General features: G+C 52.3%; 3 protein-coding genes across 4 annotated transcripts in view; 1 reads left to right on the forward strand and 2 right to left on the reverse strand.

Annotated features, from left to right (window-relative positions):
* Positions 1-2,289: 2,289 nt before the first annotated feature.
* Positions 2,290-7,210, reverse strand: LOC117644369 (inositol polyphosphate 5-phosphatase K-like). Of its 2 annotated transcripts, XM_034383763.1 has the most exons (11): positions 7,065-7,210; positions 6,838-6,936; positions 6,445-6,561; positions 6,281-6,358; positions 6,058-6,205; positions 5,786-5,961; positions 5,475-5,705; positions 5,241-5,394; positions 5,023-5,160; positions 4,718-4,930; positions 2,290-4,636 (listed from the first exon to the last, which is right to left on the reverse strand). In XM_034383763.1, exons 2-11 carry the CDS (start codon positions 6,849-6,851, stop codon positions 4,592-4,594), a joined length of 1,314 nt encoding a protein of 437 aa, XP_034239654.1. In that variant the 5' UTR covers positions 6,852-6,936; positions 7,065-7,210; the 3' UTR covers positions 2,290-4,591. The 2 variants fall into 2 exon arrangements, with proteins under 2 accessions (XP_034239654.1, XP_034239655.1); XM_034383764.1 differs by lacking the exon at positions 7,065-7,210 and having other exon boundaries at positions 6,838-7,058.
* A 341-nt stretch (positions 7,211-7,551) lies between these two features.
* LOC117644371 (ribosome biogenesis protein BRX1 homolog) lies at positions 7,552-9,548 on the forward strand. Its single transcript, XM_034383765.1, has 7 exons — positions 7,552-7,760; positions 7,956-8,111; positions 8,210-8,330; positions 8,411-8,535; positions 8,618-8,753; positions 8,832-8,926; positions 9,013-9,548. The coding sequence occupies exons 1-7, from the start codon at positions 7,641-7,643 to the stop codon at positions 9,436-9,438; spliced, it is 1,179 nt and encodes a 392-aa protein (XP_034239656.1). The 5' UTR covers positions 7,552-7,640; the 3' UTR covers positions 9,439-9,548.
* Positions 9,549-9,603: 55 nt separating this feature from the next.
* The window catches only part of LOC117644368, a 70,827-nt gene continuing 56,827 nt past the window's right edge, over positions 9,604-23,603 (reverse strand). The window contains exons 6-10 of the mRNA XM_034383762.1: positions 20,606-20,684; positions 17,892-18,031; positions 17,157-17,309; positions 11,656-11,875; positions 9,604-11,487 (exon numbers count right to left, since the gene is read on the reverse strand). Coding sequence (XP_034239653.1) covers positions 11,274-11,487; positions 11,656-11,875; positions 17,157-17,309; positions 17,892-18,031; positions 20,606-20,684 — 806 coding nt within the window. The 3' untranslated portion in view covers positions 9,604-11,273. The remainder of the gene's footprint in view (positions 11,488-11,655; positions 11,876-17,156; positions 17,310-17,891; positions 18,032-20,605; positions 20,685-23,603) is intronic.

Raw genomic sequence — 23,603 nt, forward strand, 5'->3', positions numbered from 1 at the left:
CTAGCGGCTGCCACAGCAAAAAAAAAATTCCCTCAAAAATATGATGGCGGTGCCGGGACTCGAAAGTGGTCAACAGTTCTTGTAGATCCAATGGCTATGAAGCCAACGGTTCGGATCGGTTCCAAGTGGCTTTGGTCGCGGCAGCTATCGGTTCGAGCCAGAACTGTCCATTGCAGACCTCTGGCTGCGGCCATTGACAACCGCGCCACCGGCGGGCTGCTACCGCTGCTGCCTCGCATACCAGCGGTCGCGGTGTTTTCTCACCTGGCCGGGCGGAGCGGACAGAGTCTAAAAGTCGCAAGACCAGTCATTGACACTATTCGGGGCTGCCCGCGCCCGCCGCCCGCCCAGAACGTCATTCGCACCGCACTGGCCAAGCTGCAGCGGCCGAGTTGTGAAAAATAAACGGACAGAGAAGGAGAGAGTGACACAGAGCGACGGACAGAGACAGTGGTCTTCGAGGAGGCGAACGGCCGCTACGCCTCTGGCTGCAGACTGATCCCGAGAGTCGTTTTCGTCGCTCTGTCTCTCTCGCACCTATCGAGGACGATCATGAGTGCGAGAGAGACAGAGCGACGAAAACGACTCTCGGAATGAGGCTGCTGCCTCGCACCGCACCGTGATTCGTTTGAAACAGTTTCGGGGTTGACCGCCGCGCCGCCGCGCCGCCAGATGGCAGCACCCGACGGTCCGCCGCCCCCGGCATGCCTGGGCACGCCGCCCCCGCACGGGCCGCGGCACCTCGGCGCCCCGGGGGCGTACGGACACCTCCCCCCGCCCCGCCCCCGCCCCCGGTCACGGTGGCTACCAGTTGTCACCAAACCAAACGACAGCTCAGCTTAGCACAGATATGTGGTGCCATTCTGGGTCCCACACCCCCACCCCGAGCCGCCGAGCCGCCGAGCCGCCGGCCGCCGTGGTGACCTATATCGAGTGGCTGGGAAAGAAAAAGAAAAACCCGCGGTGCGACCAGCAATGCATCGCCCGTTACTCTTTTAAAAGAAACAATAAGAGTGGAAATGAAAGCGGGGCGGTGCGAATCGGCTCGAGGGTGGATCGGAAAGAGATGGCAATCGGTGGTGGACGGTGGGTGCTGGGGCAGCAGACTGATTCCGAGAGTCGTTTTCGTCGCTCTGTCTCTCTCGCACTCGTGGGGCGTCCCGTGCAGGTGCGAGAGAGACGGAGCGACGAAAACGACCCTCGGCATCAGTGTGCTGGGCGGCTGCGCCGGGCTGCGCCCTCCCGGTTTATATTGGCAGGGGGCAGAAGGGCCGGCAGGGGGAGCGCGACGAGGAATGTTTGCTGTCTTGTTGTGCTTCCCGGACAGTCGGCAGCAGACTCGTCCCGAGAGCCGTCTTCGTCGCTCTGTCTCACTCGCATCCCTCGGGCGTCACGCATCGGTGCGAGAGAGACAGGCGAGCCTCGGAATCAGCGTGCTGCAGGACGGTCGCCCGGCGTGAAACGCTCGAATAACAAACGGGAGCATGGACACCCCCTCCTCCCTTCGCCCTGCAGTGGGACACCGGGACCTAAACATAGCGTGCCCGGGCCCGGGGCCACTCTACACCGTGGAGCCGCGGACGCGGACGCGGCAAGGCACAGCCTGGCAAAGCGCGGCCCGAAGTATGATACCCCGTCGCCACCGGCACCGGCACGTTTCCCGAAAACCCCCGAAGCTCGGCGAAGCACGGCGATGCGCCCATCGGCACCGAAGTGACCAGACCAGCCCCCGCGGCCGCGGGCGGATCGGGTGCCGGGACCCGGGAGCGCCACTGCCTCCACCCACGCTCCCCCTCCCCCAAAGCGGCGTAGCTGCAATGCATTGCGCTGTCGCTCTGCTGGCTTTGCCCAGCAGACTCAATCGCAGAGAGCCGTTTTCTTCGTCGCTCTGTCTCTCTCGCACCCATGGGGCGTCCCGTGTAGGTGCGAGAGAGACAGAGCGGACGGTTGGGTGCAGTGGCGCTCAGCCAGCCGACGCCTTTCTTCCAGCGTTTGGCGGTCCCGCCTGTGGCAGCCAAGGTCAGGTGGCTCATCCCGACGTCAGTTGGTGCAATGCAAAAGCTGCAATGCCTTCCCATTCCCACGCATTAGCATAGGGCTTTTTGGGATGCATGGCACGTAAGGTGCAATATGGCTGTGGTGTTACATGTATGGTGCGATATCTCAGGTGCATTGCACCGTACGTGCTATACTCATAGCGTTTGGAATCTCAGAGCTGTGTGCATTTTAATTTTGCTGTCCATTGGACAATATGATAATGTAGTGAGGGTCACATTAAAACACACTATCAACAGTTCAACAATACACTTTATAATATTGATGCAAAACAAATTCAGGCAGACAGTGTCACTAAACAAGTGTAATGAAGACAGTACAACAATCTAAATCAACGACTATTGTCAAATAACAACTCAATAAACTTCTCTTCAGTTCAGTAACAAATTTCTAAAGAGAACATCCCTTAGGCAAAGTTTTGTGCAGTACATGTCATTGGGTCATTTCAGCATAGTATTGGCTCCCTCCAATTCTGACTGATGTATTAGTTCATTTGGTTGAATGAGGTATTAAGATAGGTTCATGCGATACATGACCAAGATAAACAATAGGGCATTAAGTAGATAGGCATTCGTGCTAACTGATGCAAAAACTAAGATGCCAAATTTTTAAAATCCATTAATTATCAAAGGAGTGTGTAGTTTAAAAGATACTGACAGTGGACTAGAGTAAGCAGGTTAGTCTTAATTTAACATAAGACTGATTGATTTGAGCAATGTCATAATTATGGTACTTTGAATGTAGCATTGTTCTTATCTTCTGATTGCAAGCACCTATAAGTAGAAAGGGCCCCATAAACAATTTCTAGGATTATACTGTAAAATTGTCAATAATTCAAGCCAGGTGACCCTTTGCAAAAATGATAATTAGAAACTTAATAGCCAATTATATATGCAAATTAGGAACATGGTAGCATTTTGTCCTAAGAATACTGAGAAACGATTGTTGTTTTCTAAACACCCAATTTTTTCAAATGAAAAAAAATAATAATTTGAGACCTTTTTTGCCTGATGCACGACTGATTCAATAATTCTACCCTTTACCACAAAGAGATTAAGTAGATTGATAATAGTACCGACTCATACTGGCCAAAAAAAGGGGGGCCGGGATGAAACAAACAAGCATAAATTCAGTACAGAGAATACGCTGCACTTCAAATAAGAGTCTACAGATGAAAATAAGGAAAAGCCATAAACTTCAATTGATTTTTCATTCTAATGCATTCTAAGAAACTTCTCATATCACAGATTGTGGAGCTCACTGATCGCAAGTACAGCATAATCATGCAATGTAAGACCCAATATTAAGTATCACCATTATCAGGATAATGACCCGTAAGTCATAACACATTTAAAGTAACAGCCAATGAAACATTCCACATACCTTAGGCAAAGGTCACTCGTTACTCATTACTCATTACCAAAGACTAGTTCATCTAGTCTCTGAACAGACTTTAACGGATTATATGCATAGTATGTAAAACACAAATCAACACAAAGTAACATATGAATTTACTTTAAGGACGGATATAGAAGAGACTCCATTTGTAAGCAGTGTAACCTCACAGCAAAAGCAGTCATTTGTGCTCTCTGGGTTACAAACTATAAGAGAAAAAAACCAACGTTTTCTCTTCAAAATTTACAATTTAGTAAAAATAATGCAGCCACCATTTTAATAAAATGGAAAAAATAAACATGATTGCATGTAATATGACAAATCTTATAATATTAACATAGCAGTTTTTACTGAAATTACCAGTATACTCATGGATTGACAGGTACAAGGTCATGTCACACATCTATGAAGCTGCACTGAGCTGCCAGAACACAAAAACAACAACTACAACAACAAGAAAACAAGTGGTTTTTCAAACAACACCCTTGTTTGCCATATGTTGTTCACTTCTAGGGGTACAACAGACAATAGAATGAGGAATGATATATGAAAACAATCTCATAGGAAAATAGAACTCTCACTAAAATAAGCTATGGTGACTTAACATATACAGTAAATGCAAGGTAAAGGTAACTGGGAAGCTAAATTCAAACAAGGTTTTGTACAGAATCCGTATTTAGTATTGTAAAGATTTTTAAAAAATCCTTCACAGAGTGCTAAAAATGTTGATTAATGACTCAAACTTTAAACCATCTATAAAATCATAAAAGGTAAAAGATCAAGCACTGACAACTCAGGACCTGAATGATTCAGAGGGTCAAAAAAATAAAACTGAGTTGTCACAGCTAGCTGCTTAAGCACTAATCAGTATGCAATTGCGTGGTTTTACACAGATACCACCACACATTGTACTATGTTCAGTCTGGCAATTAACACAAACCACACCATACACCAACATATGTTTTTCCAGGGTAAAAAGTCATTTTACCCAATTCTTAAAACATTTACTTCATACACTAGAGGTAAAAATTAATCTCTGGTATACCTTGAATCTGCACACAGAAAAGAAAGAGAAATGAGGAAGATATTTTCAGGAACAGGCAAGACTTTGATGCATTAGCAGCCACTGGCGGCAGGGCGGTCATGATTGCCCCCAATCAAAAGTTGGCTGCCGTGGAGAATAGACCTGTACAAACCATCAAACAGTTAGGTCACAAATCAGAAATAAGGAGTCACCACAGAATGTAGCGGCCAGACAGAAACTTACTTGGAAAGGGGCACTGATTCCCAAAACAGAAACAGGGCTATTCGTGACATAGACAACCTGGTATTTACCAGGCAGCCGAGCAGCAGTATCAGGGAAAGTCAATTTTAAGGTATTACGATTCTGGCTGGATTGATTTATACTTTGCTCAGCCCAAAATGGAGTAGTGCTTACATAGACATAGCAAAGATAGTCATCCAAACTTGAAAAGTCCTCCTAAATAAAATATTAAGAATATCATTAAGGCATAATCTAAACGTTATAACAAGCATCCCAAAGAAATCCTACAAAAGGCATTATTTCACTACCTTGTAGAGACCAACCCAGTCCCATGGGGAATGTTTCACATCATCTCCAATGTGACAAAATACACTGTTCATCTCATCCAAATACCAGTCTTCAACAGGCATGAATTCAACCAATCTATCATGATAGTCACTGAAAACCTAGAAAACAATATAACAATTAGAAAGCCTGATCAAATTGAAGTAACAGCAATTAGAATTGTGAAGTTGTTATGTTTTACCTTAATTGCAAACTCAGATATAACTGGTTTATGGTCACTTTGCTCATATTGAGGGACACTGGTGTATGACAGTTGTTCAGCATGCAAAGTAATGTTTTCATAGACGTTTTTATGCACAAAATGCAGTACCCTGTCTGTCCAAGATGGTCGACGTCTGAGAAATTTGAATAAAATAGATTAATTGATTTTGAATAAGGGCTAAAAATAGAGTTAATTCTTATATTTGGTACTTACTTCAAATCATAGGCAGAACTATGCAAGTGATGTTTGTAAGTAGGAGGGAAGCTTGGAAGCTGCTCTGTCATTTCACTGAAAGCTGAGCCAAGAGCCATAGCTTGTCGAAGTTGATCCCTGTCCAGCAGTGATTTCAACTCGCCACATTCAACCAGACGTTTTATTTCTGGACCAGTTAGAACATTTGGATCAGCCAAACGGAAATTCAAGTCTCCAATCCAAAATACATAGCTGTTTCATAAAATTTTAAAGTTAAACTACATTTTGAAAGGCAGGAACACTTGCATACCTGGCATTAATGCCATACATACTCATGAAGGAATATTCGAGACGTCTCTCCAACAGAGAATGATTGAGAGCCAACAATAGTGTTGTAATCAGCAACACGTTCTTTTAACAGATGGTCATGGGGCGTTAAGTGAGAATTCACAACACAAATTGAACATCCGTATAGATTAAAGCGAATAGTTACAGCTCCTTTATTTCCCTGAAAATGAAAAAAAGGAAGGCAGAGTGAGTCAAAGTAACAAATATAATGAGATTCTAAATCAGCGATGGATGAAAGAGAAAATCTGCAACTTACCCACATTCCTCCGAGGCCAGTTTTTGTAAACTGTGTCTGGATGTCTCTCAAGTGGGTTAGATGGTGGCTGAGACTGAAGACACTGAGAACTAAGCCCTGTAGTCGAATGGTCTTTATCTTGATATATTTATGTTTTGCCATAACAGTCCTAATACAAGTAATAACAAAATCAGTTACAAATACAGGCCTTATTATATTAAGTGAGGTACAAAATAAACCCAACCTGAAGGTGTTTGACCATGGATCATCAAACAGGGCATCCAGAAGCATGTTCTGAGGCTGAGATTTTACCTCTTGGAGGCTGTGAAAAATAAAAACAATAGTGTGCTGTAGACCGGGAGTAAGACACCAGCTTTATGCATATTTTAATGCCTGCTGAGGACATACCCGATAAAATACAAATCGGGGAGCTTGTCCTTAGGTGAGCGATTGCTCAAACCAAGAAGTGCAGTGACATCCTCCTCTGGTGCTTGGGTCGCTACATTCCAAGTGACCAAATACAGACTGAAACGGTGATCAGTAGGGATCAGACAAAAACACCTTCTCATTATACAGTTAAAACTTCATTGAATTGACTTGTAGCAAACCACTGTCATTGCTATTAAAAAAAGTCTAGGCATTCCAAACGTATTTCCGAAAACAGATGCCCCATGTGTACATGTAGGCATTCCGTGCAAAGAAAGAGTGATCAAACATTTTTGGAAACTTCGTTTCAACAGACCATTGAACAACAAGCGCTATGCAGAAGAAAAATACAATGGTTTCGATGTATGTACGAACCGTAAGCTATCCATATTGTTGCTGTCTTCTAAGCTGTTGCGAAATTCGAAGATTGAGTGTGCTAAGAAAGTAGTCTGGTATGTCTCCTTAGCAGTAGTTCTGGGTAAACATTAAAGCCGTTTGTAAGAAATTGACACCTCAAAATTAGATGGTTGTCAGTGATGATACAAAAATAAAATAGGTATAGAAAATCATTGAGGCACGGTACAGGTGTAAAAAAAACGCACTTGATTAGTTTCACTTAGTCATGATGCAGTTTTGTAGGTCCACTACGCACGCACACACAAACACAGCAGACTGGTTCGACTTTCTCTTGTTTTCGTTCTGCTAATGCTCTACTTTCATATTGGTATTGTCACCTATGTTATTGTATGACAAATTTCACTGCACGTTTACTGCGGCTGTCCGGCTGTCCGCAGAAGACACAAGCAAAACACATGAATAAGGGCGCAAAGATTTTTCATGAAAGAACTGGTCCGCCAATTTTCAGAAGTACCAATGCTAATGTTGTGAAGGTCTTATTAATTAGAAGCTAGAAGCCATCATAATGTCACGAGATGTCTAAGAAGTAAATCTTATTTATTACTTAATAAGATTGTCGTGTTTGATCGGAAAGGTTGTGATAAGTTCATCCCTGTGATCGGATGGATCGATGACTAAGGTTGGCTAAACAAATACGTACGTGAATATGGTTTCGGTTGTCGAGGATTGGTCTCCTAACCTCTCTTAATGCATGCTTCATCCGTCAGTCAGGCAGTGCTTTGCTCCAACACAAACACGTGAGAAAATACTCGCTTCTGAAAATGGGAGTGAAAGCAGCAAGGAAGCGTAAGCTGGCTGAGCAAGAAGAATCTTCAGACTCTGACGAATCGGTTGAATTACCTCCTCCCACTAGATCCTCTGACGACCCAATCCCAAGAAAGGTATTTACGTTATAAGACCGGGCCAAGCTGCTAGGTTATGTATCTAAAGGATTCGTTGTCAAATTTTCCTTCAAAATTTTGTAGATTTACGTTGCGCACCATTTCTTTTACAACATGCTGTCAGTTTGCCTTCTGCGCTGCATAATTTGTTCAGCTTTCCCTTTTCTGTTTACCGATTAGTATTGTTGTTTTCAGTCAAAATGGATCAACAAACAGAGAGTGCTCGTATTTGCTGCAAGAGGTATTTCATTCAGGGACCGACATCTCATGAAAGACCTGCGGAATTTCATGCCACATAGTCGAGATGAGAACAAGTTTGATAAGAAAGAAAAATTGTTTGCTGTGAATGAGGTAAAGGTCTATTCTGCGTCTTGTGAGATTCAAGCGTATATTGAAAGGTCTTGTTGCTTTGCTTCTTCTGAGGGTTCTTACTTTGTTTTTGTTTCTAGGTCTGTGAGATGAAAAATTGTAACAAAGCTGTTCTATTGGAGGGGAGACTTAAAAGAGACCTATACATGTGGTTGGCTAACGTTCCATCTGGTCCATCTGCTAAATTTTTGGTTGAAAACAGTATGTTGCCCAAACCATTCTTTCGCTGATTCAAGAAAGTAATTTTTAAACATATTTACATTCTTTATTTCTGTTTTCAGTTTACACAACGGCTGAAATGAAATTGACTGGTAACTGCCTCAGGCATAGTAGACCACTTTTGTCGTTTAACCCCACCTTTGACACAGAACCGCACTACAAAATACTGAAAGAAATTCTTATCCAGGTATGAAATTGTTTAGAAGTGTGAGATATTGTGGGCTGAATTTAAAAATAATGTCACTATGATATTCCTTATCTATTTTCAGATTTTTGGTGTACCAAATGGTCATCCCAAAAGCCAACCATTCATAGACCATGTGTTGACATTTTCCATATTTGACGATCGTATATGGTTCCGTAATTACCAAATTTTGTCAGAAGATGGTGCTTTGGCTGAAATTGGTATGTTGTTAAGTGTGCCTTTCATTGCCAAAATGGTTTGGTTTTGCAGAAGATTCAATTTGTTTGGTTTGTTTACAGGACCTAGATTTGTTCTCAATCCAATCAAAATATTTGCTGGGAGCTTTGGTGGTGCAACTTTGTGGGAAAACCCTAACTATGTATCTCCTGGCGCGGTAAGACCCTAACACTGCTGCTAACTGTCCTGATTCCCAACTTTTTGAGTGAATTTTTTCTAACTGTCCTTTGTACATTGTTGCAGCACCGAAAACTTCTAAACAGTGCTGCTGCGTCCAAGTATATGAGCCGGGTAACTCAGAAGACACACAATGAAGTTGACAGGCCTGAAAAAACATATGCCCTGAATGAACTAGATGATATATTTGCTGGTGACGCATTTGAGACAGCTCAGGAAATTGTTGAAAAACAGTCAAAGGAAGAGAATGAGGCGTTGGACAAAGAAAGTAGACAACCTCCAAAGAAAAAGGCAAAAAAAGTTAAGAAACCCAAGATAGACAAAGAAATATCAGTGTCTGCAGTATCTAATGGGAAGTCTCCTAATGGAAAATCCCCTAAAGGGAAATCCCCCAAGGTAACAGGTAAACAAGGAAAGAAAATAAAGAACCATAAAGTTGCAGCAATCAAACTGAAAAAGGCTAAGGCCAAGGCAAAGGCCGCTCAGGCTTAGAACCAGTGATGTTTTTATTTTTGTATTCTGTGATTGTTGAAACTTTGATAAAACTATGAGACCCTGCCTACTGTATCAGTTGGGTATTAAATGTATATCAGTCCTAAATATTGTATGTATTTTGTGTAAAGTTTCCTTTCCATTCTGAAATTAACTTGAAGAGAGTATTCAGTGGCCAAGTACATTTATTGGCATTTGTATTTACACACAATTTATTCAATCACAGCTCAAGCACTCAGAAGTTAAAAACATTCATTACAAACACCTGACTTTCATGGTTGCTGCTCCCAACAGGCCTAATAAATGTTCTGACTATACAATGTAATGAGTCATCATAGTTAACAATGCTATTCAGATTAGCTGATGTCTTTTGAACAAAAAACAATATTAACAACCTATAAGAAAAATTGATTTTTTAATAAAAATATAAGTTACAACAAAGCTTGTTGGGAGCTGGAGCATCCATCTTAAGTATACAAATAGATTCTTAAATTATGACACATGGCAAAGTCGACAGTAAATATCGATTACTTAAGAGTTCCCAATCCCTAAAAAATATTCTTTGTTTCAAGGGTGCATGTTTATTGAATATTTTAATGCCTATGATGATATTGTTACAAACAAATCAAAAGGGAAACCAACTAATTATCATGAATATATCACATTGAGATATGCAATCTTGGAACACAACAGTGGAAAGGACAGAATGCACAGTACCTTTGAGATTTCATTTTGTTTCATTGTGAGCTCAGCTTTTTCAACATAATAAACACTGAACATAAAAATATTTTTAGCATTGGAAACTTTTTTAAAAAATATATTAACATTTACACTATATTAATTATTAAACATCACTTTTTAGGCAGCACCCAATCATTTGAAATTTGATGCACTGCAGCTAGTAGCTGCAAAATTTACTTTATCGAGTCCTGCTCGTTTCTAAAAATATTGTTATTGACAATCAGTAAATAGAAGTTGATGCTCCTGGTAGAGATTCTACCGTTTGAGCATTCTTTATGAACTATATGTACATTGAACAGTGGTTTATTCAAGATCACATGGTGAAACAGAAAAAAATAAACAAAATAATATATTTTGTTGGATCCACTGGTCGGGGCCTAAGCGTACAAGGGTATAAACCATTTAACATTCATTTTTTTTAAAAAATTACATATTTTTGCTATGTGTGATGCCAGCAGAAATTTGGACTCATGACTTTGCAACCTGTTTCTCTTCATTTCTCTTCACTACAGCACCAGGAGGTGCAAAAAGGAAAAGATAATTTGGGAAAAAAAGATTTCCATATTTGATTTACAAACACAGTATTTATGTTTTGTTTCATTTTTTAAAACTGTGTTTTCTGGTAACTTGATTTTTCTCCAAACGAAGAGAATGCCACTCTCTGATCTCAGTTTGAGTTAATCTTTTGCGAAAATTACAGTGACCCTGAGAAATAAACAAACTCGTAAGTTTGGCTCGCCACAAACAGAACTAAAAAGGAGGTCACATATGGCAAAAGTCTGCGTTGCTCTCTCGCAAGCAGTGAATGCAAGCTCGAGAACTCCAACCGCTGACTGTGGCTAACACGCCGGTCCTCTTTTCGAGAGACCGATCGAACCGCTCAGGGAAGGCCCACGGACGGTGGCCAATTGGCCAGAAGGGCGCCGGACGGCCGCCGTTCAGACACAAACTACGTACACTGGAAACAAACATATATTCAGTCGAGTGGCTGCACCATGGCCGCGCTGTGCCGCCGCCGCGTTGAGCCTCTACATCTTGCCCGAGTAGTGGCTGCCGATGTGGCTGGGCGGCCCAGGGCTAGTACACTGCAGGCTCTACATCTTGCCCGAGTAGTGGCTGCCGATGTGGCTGGGCGGCCCCCGGTCCCGGTGGTCCCGGCCCTCCCGCTCGCGGTGGTTCTTGTGCGAATAGCGGCTGCCCGGCCGCGAGTGCACGATGGCGTAGTGGTCGCTGTTGGTGGACACGGAGCGCGTCGAGTTCATGGTGGAGCCGCCCGACGTGTAGCCCGGCTTGCCGTTCAGCGAGTACCTGAAACAGGAACGGGACAGGTCGGTTGGAGAACGCCCTTTTTTTTGTGGGAGCTGTGCGATCTGTACCGGAACACCACCAGGTCTCAGATACAATTTTAAAAACACAATTTCAACTTATTTTATTTTTAAATGGTTTTTTAAAAATTGTTTTAAAGTTTTAGCTGACCTGGAGCCGTACTGCGAGCCGTGCCACGAGCGGTAGGGGTCGTAGTCCTCGATGATGGAGGGCTCCTTCTCGATCACCTCCGTCCGCGCGCACGAGCAGGTCATGGCGGAGCACAGGAAGCAGTTGATGATGAGCATGATGAGGAACAGCACGGCCAGCGCGATGCACAGCCACAGCAGCCAGGGCGGGTGCACGCCGCCGTCGCACAGCTCAGCGACCTCTGTGAACGGACAGGGTACAGGGTTCAAATACCGGCTGTTACTCAACTTTTTTTTTTGTTTCCCCATCGGCCGGGAAATCTTTCCCAGCGATTCTCCACAGCAATTCGCTCTAGGCCTGCCGGCCTGGGACGGAGGCACCGACTGGCCGAGGGAAGAGGCAGACGCGTCGCGACATCTGCCTGTGCCCTTGCAGTGTAAGTGCCCCCTCCCCCCTCCCTTTTTTGCCAGTGCCAGTGCCGCGCACTGGCGGATTATATATTGCGGCGTTTTAGTCTTCGTCTGCGGAAAATCGGGCGTCACGACACTGCAAGCGCTGCAAGCCAACGCGGCCATCGCGGTGAGAAATAGTGTCCCAGCGGATCTAAAAGTGGAAAGGGAGGGGGGAATCCTTGCAGCAGGTGCGCATCTCGCGGGGCACATACTCCACCGAGGCGCTCGGGAATGGCCCGGGCAGCCGCTCCAGTTTTCTTTGCTGCTCTATGTCCGTCGCCCTCCAACCTGACGGCCCGCGTCATGAGTGCGAGCGAGACAGAGCGACGAGTGTGGGCCCGCAGCCTCCTCGAGCCCCACGCCGGGCGGCCCACAGTGGGCCAGAAGACCGGTGGAGGCGGACAAAACTCTAGACGCGTTTCGTGCTCCAGAGTCGCTAAACAGGCCTCGAACCGAACGTGTGACCCCACCAATGGATTCCTCGTTCGGAGAGCAATCCATTGGTGGGGTCACAAGTGCGGTTCAAGTCCCATTTAGTGACTCTGCAGCTCAAAACACGTCTCCGCCTCCACCGGTCTTCTGGCCCACTGTGCGGCCGGACTTATGGCTGGTCAAGGGCGCCGCCGCTGTTGCGTCGGGAGAAGCCTTATGGGCCTTATGGCACCGCGACCAGCCTGCCCTGCCCGCCCAGCCTCGTGGCTCGCGCCCGACCTTCTATCCCCCGCAGTGCAGTTCTATCCGCGTCTATCGAGAGCCGAGGCAGCCAAGGCCCGTCTATCCTCTCTCACGTGTGAGGCCGCCGCATGCAGGGCAATGCAGGGCCCCCACGCGTTGCCCGCGCCCCGCCCGCGAACGGATCGCGTTACACTAGAAAAAACATCGAAAACGAAACAACCGCGCGAATCGCCTTTCCACTTTTTGCCGCGTTCATACCAAATCTAGGCCAGTCGCTCTCGCTGCACGCCGTCGAGGCCGTCGAGGCCGCGGCCGCCCTCGCCGCGTGGAGCCTCTGAGGCAGACGTCGCCATCCCCGAGGAGTCCTCAGCGCCTGTGAGTGTGGAGACGGCGGCCTACCCTGCCCCTGCCGAGATCGAGAGAGAGAGAGAGAGAGAGAGAGAGAGAGAGAGAGAGAGAGAGAGAGAGAGAGAGAGAGACCTACCCTGCCCTCCCTGCCCCTGCCGTCTGCACGGGGCAAGGTAGGCCGCCGTCTCCACACCGAAAGTGTTGCGGGACGCGAAGGTGGCCTACCTCACAGGCGCTCAGACTGGGCGGCGGTTAGGCGGCGGTTTACTCACTCGCGTCAAAACCGGGCCTGCCTGCCTGCCTTCCATCTGTGCTTTGTAGCTGTCACTCCGCCATGACGGGACAGCCGGCTGAAGTGCGAGAGAGACGGAGCGACGAAAGCAGAGTTTGGACCAAGCTGGGCACCTCCGGGGCCGCGGCCGTGCGGGTCAGCCGTCTGACAGCGCAGGATAGCTTCGTCGCTCTGCCTCTCTTGCACTCACAGAACGCCGCAGAGCGCACCGTGAGTGCGAGAGAGACAGCCAGGCGGCTGGTCCCGCGAACACATTCCCGGCATAGCCGACCACAGCCAGGCCAGGCATTGCCGGTCCAATAATCTCTGCAGATCTCTTAATTACAGACTGGGTGACCCTCGACGCGCTCTCCGCGTGCCCCGAACGATGTCTCTCTCCCGCTCGCGGGTCGCGGCGTGGCCGCGTAGCCGTGCGAGAGAGGCAGCGCGACGACATGACCGCGCCGCGAGAGCGGAGAGCGTCTACACCGTTCTGGAAAGCACTTGTCAACTCCGGCGCGGAGGACGGAGAGCGCGAGGAGCTGGAAACAACGCGGCGACGCAGCGGCAGAGCGAGCGGCGAAGCGGCGCTGCCCGGCTTGAGTTACGCAATCGGGCGCGGCGTTCGTCTTCTAAGGGCTTACCCCCCCTCCCAACCGCACTGCGCGCCTGTGCACACTCGGCGCACACACCTGCGTGAATGCGAGAGTGTGAGTGCGTACCGCGTGTGACTCGATTGGCCTTATAGGCATTTTCCGGAAAAGCACGTCGTCGTCGTCGTCCCAACGAGCGACCTGCAACCTGCTACAGTGTGGTGGAGGCGCCATGCGGCAGAAAGGGGCCAAGGGGAGGGGTGGGGGAGGGGAGGGGGGAATCGACACCCGTAACCCGTCGATGTGCGTTTATGTAACGCGACGCCGGCCGGCTGAAGTAACGGCCCAATGGTGAGAGGGCCGCCACACAGTGGGCCAGAAGACCGGTGGAGGCAGCCAAAACTCTGGAAGCGTTTTGAGCTGCAGAGTGGCTAAGCAGCCAAAACTCTGGAAGCGTTTTGAGCTGCAGAGTGGCTAAAGAGGACTCGAACCGAACGTGTGACCCTACGAATGGATTCCTCGTTCGGAGAGCAATCAATTTGGTGGGGTCACACGTTCGGTTCGAGTCCCATTTAGAGACTCTGGAGCTCAAAACGCGTTCAGAGTTTTGGCCGCCTCCACCGGTCTTCTGGCCCACTGCGGGCCGCCATGCCCGACCATGCCGCCAAACGAGAGGCCGGTCACAACAGGCTGACAGTCCTTTGCGTCGCTCTGTCTCTCTCGCACCGACGCGGGACGCCCCGTGAGTGCGAGAGAGACAGAGCGACGAAGACGACTCTCGGAATCGGTCTGCTGCCGTAGGAGGCTGACGCCGTGCTCGGCCACCCCGACCCAGCAGGGCGCTAGAAACGGGCATTTTAGACCTGCGGCACGGCGCGGCACGGCGACGCAATGACAGAGAATTGATGGGGCCGGCCGGGCAGTCATGCATTGCCACGAGCACGTGCGCCTGGACTCTAGGCGCGGCCGGGGCAGCACGCTCGTCGCTCTGTCTCTCTCGCACTCACGGCGAGTCCCGTGCAGGTGCGAGAGAGACAGGGACTCTCGCGGAATCAGTCCGCGGGTCAAGCCGCCCCTCCTCCGGCCGGCCGGGCGTGGCGGCGCCCGTCACCGCCACAGGGCGCGACCGGCGCGGGGAAAAAAAGAAAGAAAAAGTATAAAGAGAGAATAGTCCGCGGGTAAGACGCTTCGCGTGCGGGGCGTGGCGGCGCTCGTGACCGCCAAGGGCGGCGGCTGCGGGAAAAAGACTGAGACTGCGGCGCAGGAGAAGGTGGAATATGCGTGCGGCGTGCGCGTTTTTAGACGCCGAAGCGTGTCGCTGCGAGACTGAGACTGCGGCGCGGTGCACTGCGTGGCACTGCGTGGCACTGCGTGGCACTGCGTGGCACTGCGTGGCGGCGCTAGCCTAGACCTACGGTGTGCCGCGCCGTGTCTCGCCGTGCGTGCGCACCCCTGCATTACGCGTGTCGCAACGACGGCGCCGTGCCGCCCCGCCCTGCCCCACCCAGCCGCACCCCGCCCCGCCCCCCCCGCCCGCCCCGCCCTGCCCCACCCCGCCGCACCCCGCCCCGCCCCGCCCCGGCCGTGAGACGGGCACGATGTTCATGACTGGGATGAGTACGCCAATGACACGCGCGGCCCCGTCGCACCGCGTCGCACCGAATCCAACGAGCGAGTCGCAGACTGCGTGCCCGCGGCACTGGAAAACAGAGGCAAAGTGCGACTTCTCCTCGAGTCTTTGTCTCTGTCCCACAGTGGGCCAGAAGCCGGTGGAGGCGGCCAAAACTCTAGACGCGTTTTGAGCTCCAGAGTCGCTAAATGGGACTCGAACCGAGCGTGTGACCCCACCAATGGATTGCTCTCCCGACGAGGAATCCATTGGTGGGGTCGCACGTTCGTTTCGAGGCCTGTTTAGCGACTCTAGAGCTCAAAACGCGTTTAGAGTTTTGGCCGCCTCCACTAGCTTCTGGCCCACTGTGTGTCCCCGTTGCAGTCGAAGGCTGCGCTCCCATGCCCGCCATGGGGCCATCAGGTCGTAGGGCGGATGGGGCATGGCGTGACGGTCGCATCGGGAACGTTGCGGTTCAGCCCCACCAATTCTTCCAGCTTCACTTTTTACCTTTAAAAACTGGAGAGAATGCGTTTGATGCATTACAAAAATAAAACGGAAAAAATCTTAGATGAGGATGCATCCGAATGCACTCGAGACTCCGGGGCTTTACGCATACTGCACTCGCAAGAGACGGAGTGAAAGGGTGCTCACTCAGGCTGTACTTATAGGCGCCGCACAGTGGGCCAGAGGGCCGGTGGAGGCGGTCAAAATCCTGGACGCGCTTTGAGCTCCAGCGTCGCTGAATGGGACTCGAACCGAACGTGGGACCGCACCAATGGATTGCTCTTTGAACGAGGAATCCATTGGTGGGGTCACACGTTCAGGTCGAGTCCGGTCGCAGCTAAAGTTTCGGACGCCGGACACGGACACCCCCACCGCACTGCGCGCGGTGCTGTGTCCCTTCCTTGTAGAGGTCGACGGGTCGTTTCTTTCGAGACTCCTCGCGTTCCAGTGCGCATGCTTCGAAAAAAAAGAACGCTTCCACAAAAAAACTGCTTTCCGACGAAAGTGGGCGCGGTATCCCGAGGCGAGGCGTATCCTCGCGCCCCGAAGTCGAAGCCGAAGCCGTTCCACTTGGCGAAGCCCTGTGGGCCTTCCCTTCGGCATCTCATATTCGTTCAAGCATCGCGTGAACTTTCCCCTTTCCCGAGTGGTCGCTGGTGCGTGGACCCCGCAGCCGCCTCAGTCCGAGGGATCGCTCCGTCGCTCTGTCTCTCTCGCTCCCCTACGGGGCGACCCATGAGTGTGAGAGAGACAGAGCCACGAAAAGATCCTCCAGAATCAGACTGCAGCCCTCCACTTACCCACAGACCAAAAAATCCAGACGCGTTTTGAGCTCCAGAGTCGCTAAACAGGACTCGAACCGAACGTGTCACCCCACCAATGGATTCCCCGTCCGGAGAGCAATCCATTGGTGGGGTCAGACGTTCGGTTCGAGACCCATTTAGCGACTCTGGAGCTCAAAACGCGTTCAGGATCCTGACCACCTCCACCTCTTTTGGCAAATCCACTGTGCTTCGCCCCCCTCCAAGGCCGCCTCTGGACCGCCCCTGCCCTATCTTCCAACTCACGTGGTCCTTCGCCGGGCTCCAGGACGAAGACGCTGGTGCTGGCCATGAGGGCGCCCTCGTCCGCCACCTGCAGCGAGTCCTGGTCAAGCGCGCGGGACTGCGCCGACACCAGCTGGTACTCGTCGTCCGAGCACGTGGGCTCGGGGCACGCTCCTGCAACACGCGTCATCAGTCATCATCAGTCGGCGTAACAGTGTGGTGGGGCTAACAGCTGTCCGATTCTGAAGGATCGTTTCATCGCTTCTGTCGCACTCGTGGAGCGTTCCTTAGGGGCTGCGAGAGAGACAGAGCGACGAAACGATCCTTCCGAATGAGGCGCGGCTTACGGAGAACCAGAAGATCGGTGAAGGCGGTCGAAATCTCGGACACGCTTTGAGCTCCAGAGTCACTAAATGGGACTCGAACCGAGCGCGTGACCCCACCAATGGATTGCTCTCCGGACGAGGAATCCATTGGTGGGGTCACACGCTCGGTTCGAGTCGAGTCCTGTTTAGCAACTCTGGAGCTCAAAACGCGTCTCGAGTTTTGGCCGCCTTCACCGGTCTTCTGGCCAGCGGCACCGGCCGGCCGGAGCGCCGTGCAGGGTAGGCAGTCCCGTTGCGCTCGCCAGCGCTCAGCGGCGACGTGGCTGCCTACCCGGCACGGCGCTCCGGCTGGGAAGGCTTGCTGCTACACTGTCAAAGGTTTCAATTTTCTGCCACCTTCGCCACGCAGTCGCAGGCAATAATCACTGACCTCTGCACAGGGCGATGTCGCACTGGAAGTGGAGCTGGCTCGAGTCCGGGAACCTGAACATGGACTTGAGCTCCGCCTCGGCCGAGCTGGTGACGGGGTCGTACTTGAAGGGCGATATGACGGACGACTTGACGGGGCACCTGCAGACAAGGACCACGGTCAGAACCAAGGGCAGGCCTGTGTCATCAAGTGAGCCACCCGCTGAACGTACACTGTACACTCTAAAAGTTGCATGGTGAAGGTTCTCTATATTATGGTGAAAATTGTCCATATGATGGTGGTGCAGCTGAATTTATCACATACCATGGAGAATTCACTGTAAGACATTTAGAGTGTACGCAACATGCATGACACTCCGCCTGAAGGTAGGCAAAAAGGTGAGTCATGTTCCCCTCCGAAAGACAACCCTGGCGCCGCCCCTGCAGACGACCGTTGCCATGACGACGGGCGCGTGCCGGCGGGCCGCGGCGGGCCGAGGTGTTGGCAGTGTGCGTGCGTGCGTGTTGTCTGCTCGGCCACCGGCGCGTGCGGCCGCGAGCCTTGCCGCGTGCGGCGTGCCGCGCTCTCACTTTTGTTTTCACACATGCGGGGGTCCTTCTGCTCTTCTGGTCGCGCCTGCGGGCCTGCGGCTTTGCTCGTTTCCCACGTAAGCCTCCGCTGCGGTAACGCCGTGCAGCATCCCCGCTGCACCGTCACCGCGTCAGCGCGCTGCACTTGCAGTGTGTCGTCGCACTCGTGCGGAGGGCCTCGCGAGAGCGAGAGAGACAGAGAAAGCCCTGCGGTCGGTGTGACGTGCGGGCGCCCCGCGGCCACAGCCTGCCTCGGGCTGCCTCCGGCGAGGCACGTGCGGGCTGCGGGTCAGGCAAGGGCGCCTGTCTGCCTGTCTGTCTGCCTGTCTTTCTGTCCGTTCGCCGCCTCGTCCTGCGCGACCCACTTCTCCTCCTCGCGGCGGCCCGACTGACATCATCCTCGAGCTTCATTTGTTGTCGCTGTTACACCGTAACGGGCTCCGTAATAGTGGAACGGATGAGACAATACTATTCTGCGGTCCCCGTCGCAGCAGGCCCAGCCCGACCAGAGCTCGGATGCGCTGTCCCTCTCGCGCCCTTACGGGCCGCCCTGTGAGTGCGAGAGAGACAGAACCATCGGGCTGAATCGGCCTGCCGGTCAACGCCCTGGACCTGAAGGGGTGTGTCCCGCAGAGCTATTAGTCGATCCGTCGCTCTGTCTCTGTCGCACTGGTGGGGCTCTTCGGCTCTCTTTAAGGGAGCGAGAGAGACCACTGGATTGGCACGGCAGGCCGCGAAAACCTTGGCGGCTCACAGCGGGCCAGAAGACCGGTGGAGGCGGACAAAACTCTTGATGCGTTTTGAGCTCCACAGTCGCTAGCCTAAATGGGACTCGAACCGAACTGTGACCCCACCAATGGGTTCATCGTTCGGAGAGCAATCCATTGGTGGGGTCACACGTTCGGTGCGAGTCCCTTTCAGCAACTCTGGAGCTCAAAACGCGTCTAGAGTTTTGTCCGCCGCCACCGGTCTTCTGGCCCACTGCGCGGCTGGCTGGCGGGGACCTCTGGTTTGGAGGAGCTTGTGGCATGACAAGGGCAGCTCTCAAATCATCTCTCCAGAGCAGCTCTCCAATCATTTCGAGACCAGCTCTCGAGATGACACCAGTAGCTCTCGGAGTGACCGCCGTGCAGGCCAGAAGGCCAGAAGGCCACGCCGCCAGGATCTCGAGATCAAGGCCGGAACGCGCGGTCGGCCGGCCGGTGTTTGAACCCGCGACCCTGTCTCTCACCGCGAGTGTGCTGCAGTGGCGGTGACGTGAAAAACATGAACGGGTTGCCCGCCGTGCGCCGCCGCGCCATTCTCCTCCCACGCGCGCAGCGCGCGGAGCACCTACACTGGAATCGATATGAAAATGGAATCGCTGGCGCCGCGTCGACCGGCCAGACTCCCGCGGACTGATTCCGAGAGTCGTGTTCGTGTCGCTCTGTCTCTCTCGCACCCACACGGGACGTCGCATGAGAGAGAGAGAGAGAGAGAGAGAGAGAGAGAGAGAGAGAGAGAGAGAGAGAGAGAGAGAGAGAGACGCGCCGCCATGCGTGGTCTGACGGTGCGGCGCGGTCCCGCCCGTCTTGACTCCGCGTCTTGCCCAATGATCGCATCGCAGAAGGTCACCCAGTTCTGCTGCGGCTTGACTCGGCTCGGCTCGCCCGGCCCGTAATCCCGCCGATACAATCCCTGCAGACCCATTCCGAGAGTTCGTTTTCGTCGCTCTGTCTCCGTCGCACTCACGGGGCGTTCCAATGGGTGCGAGGGAGACAGAGCGACCAGAGCGACTCTCGGAATTGGTCTGCAGCGTCGCGCCGCCCGAACGGACCCGACGCGAGAACGCGAGGTGAGCCGCGAGGTGAGGGGGCAGCCCCGAGATTACTTACAGAGCAACAACAACGAAAAAACAAAAAAAAATCAATAATTTTTCTATGAATTAAAGCAAGTTAGTACGCGACTTCTATAGGGCTTTCAAAGGATATGCGTTGTGTTTGATGGCTTTTCACCACGATAAGTACACTCTGAAAACCTTTTCAACTATTTTGGGCCTTACAAAATAAAAGTAGCTTGATATGGCAAAGTATTTTGAGCATGCACAAGCTCACAAAGAAAATACTTCGTAATTTTCGAACTATTTCTTCGTATAACCATACGTACCCCCTCTCATCGATGAGGATGACGCTGCTGTTGAGCTTGTTGAAGGCGAAGCAGTTTTTGACCCGGATGCCGTGGGTGCCTGCCAACAGAAAACAAGGACATTTCAGAGTGAGCAAGCCAGGAAACAAAGCGTCAAACCGAGTCAAACGAAACTCATACAATGTCATGAATGGGAGTGCACAAGCAGAGCGCTTTCGAACAGTGGTCTGGGCGCCCTCATGACGGGGCGACCCCCTGGGGGTGCGAGAGAGACAGAGCGACGCAGCAGTGTCTTTTCCTGGCAGTGCCCAGTGCACCTTCGGCTGGTCCGTCGTGGCCGCGGCGCCCTCCACTGGACTCCAGAGTAGTCCCGCCTCGGCTCCAGCTCCGCGGAACAACAACCACTACACTACAGGTGTTCCAGCGCCGCATGCATAAGGCCCGCAGCGGAGCCTGGAGTCGGGACCGGAGTCTGGAGTCCAGGACCGGCCGACCGCGAAGTTACAGTTGTTATCAGCGAGCGCAGCGCCACCGGCTAACGGGCGGGGCGGGGCGGGGCGTGGCGGGGCGTGGCACGCTCAGGTGGGAAAGGTGGGCGGACCGCGGTGGACCGCGGCGGGGCGGGGCGGGGGGCGGGGCGGGGCGGGGCGGCTCCGTGTGTCGCTGCTTTCTCCATGCAGCAGGAGGTGAACGCACTCCAGTGTCCAGTGCCTGGAACGTAACGCCACTGGAGTCGTCGGGCTGGTGGTGGTGGTGGTGGTGGTTGGGGAGGGGGGCAGCCTCCTCGCTGCATGGCTGCATCAACAAGACCGCGCCTTGACCTATGGCTTGTTCCACGCTATAAGGCCTGGCGGCTTGGCAAATAGGCGGGCCGAGTGGAGGGCCGACCTCATGCATGGCGGCTTGGCATGCCGAGGGGAAAAAGGGGGGGGGGCTCAGGCACCGCGGCAGGGCCGGCAGGGCTACTCCACAAAGTATGCGAGCCCTGTCCTTAGCGGGCCAGTGCGGCTGGCAGCGTTTTTAGAGTGTACGGCCCACAAATTACTGACAGTGACCCTCTCTACAAAATGGGCCCTGACTCGTTTTCACATTCGTTCTGCTGTTTCAAAAATGTCTAGGGACCTTTTTTTTCTTGTCACCAACTGGGAACAGTCTTAAGCAGTACCAAATCCAAGAGACAAATTTGTGACAAGCTGGTTTACTATTTCGTCACAACACGCTCAAAACCTTACGAAGTATTTTGAGCATACATAGTACAAACTAATTTACTTTGATATGAGAAGAAATGGCTCAAAAATGACGTAGTATTTTCTTTGTAAGCTTATGCATGCTCAAAATACTTTGCTATAACGAGCTGGTTTTCTTTGCAGTGCCTAAAATAGTTTGTAAGGTTTTCAGAGTGTGGTGCTAAACATTGTTTCCAGTTGGTCACAAGAATTGACCGCGTAGACATTCAGTGCGAACGTTGCTGTTTTTTCTGTCCCCGGTCGATAAATTTTGCGCGACTGTCCTCGTTCCTCGGTGCACCGAGGTGGGCGGCAAGGTGGAGGTGGGTGGCAGTGGCCGTGGCTGCGAAACGTTCCACGCCTTGGCACCGCCGTGCCGCCCAAGTGCACCTTCGCAGTGACGTCCCTGGGAACGCGGCGGCTGCGGCGGGCCCATTCCGAACAGGGCAGTGTTTACGTCGCTCCGTCTCTCTCGCACCCCTACGGGACGGCCGACGGGTGCGAGAGAGACGGAGCGACAGAGGACGCCGCCAAAGCCCTTTTCCCAGCGTCGTCGCCCTTCGCCGCCGTGCATTTCCGGCGCCTCCTTCTTGACATTAGGAGGACGCCCCGCCCCGCCCACTGTGAAAAGTCGCGACAGCGCGTACGCACGCCGCACAGTGGAGGCGGTCAAAATCCTGGACGCGTTTTGAGCTCCAGAGTCGCTAAATGGGACTCGGACTGAACGTGTGACCCCACCAATGGGTTGCTCTCCGAACGAGGAGTCCATCGGTGGGGTCACACGATCGGTTCCAGTCCTGCTTAGCGACTCTGGAGCTCAAAACGCGTCTGGAGTTTTGGCCGCCGGTGCCGGTCATCTGGCCCACTGTGCGGCCCGTTCCGTTTATTTTGTTTCTTTCGTTTGACTTTTGGAAAATTGCACGACGAGACCATAATCCTCCGACCAACACAATTTATTCGAAAACGTCATGATACAACAGCGTGGCTATTTCCGCAGCATGGCCTTGAGCGCGAACAGGGCCTTGACCACGAAGAACACCACCCGCCTGGCCTTGGCGGGGAAGCTGGCGGGCTCGGCGTCGTGGAAGCGGCGCTTGGCGACGGCGTCGTCCTGGTGCTCCGCGTCGCCGTCGGCGTCCTCGGCGTGCCGGCCGCGCCGTCGCCGCCGGCCGAACGGCCAGCCGGCCAGCTTGTCGTGCTCGGCGTCCTCGTCGGCGAGGTGCTCGTCCGGCTGCTCGGCGCGCTCGTCCAGCGCCACGGCGTAGTCCAGCTCGCGCAGCATGCGCTCCAGGTGCTCGACCTGGTTGTCCGGCGGCAGCGCGAGCGCCACGATGGTGGCGCCCTTGCCCAGGACGGGCGCCAGGTTGCGCAGCGCGCACCGCACCACGCGCGCCTCGCTCTGCCCAGAGCGGCGCCCAGCCTGGCCAGCCTCGCGAAGTACTCCCTGGCGGAGAGGCCCGCCGCGGCGCTGAAGCTGCCGCCGTAGAACTCGGTGCACAGCAGCTCCACCTGCTTGGACTCGTTCCAGAACTCGTCCAGGAACCTGGCTTTGAAGTCGTCCCAGGCGGCGCACCGGCGGCCGACGTGCTGCAGCCAGGGCCGCGCCGTGACGGCCAGCACGCGCTCGCACGCCGCCACCACGCGCCAGCACTCGTCCACGTGGAAGGCGTCCAGGTCCTCCTGCAGGCGGCGGACGAACTCGGGCGGCAGCAGGCCGTCGTCGTCGAAGCACGCCAGCACGCGCACCGGCACGGTGCTGGAGCCGCCGCGGCACGGCACGCTCAGCTCGGACG

Source organism: Thrips palmi, unplaced genomic scaffold, assembly GCF_012932325.1.
Source record: "Thrips palmi isolate BJ-2018 unplaced genomic scaffold, TpBJ-2018v1 HiC_scaffold_18, whole genome shotgun sequence".
In the NCBI taxonomy this organism is placed as follows: Eukaryota; Metazoa; Arthropoda; class Insecta; order Thysanoptera; family Thripidae; genus Thrips; species Thrips palmi.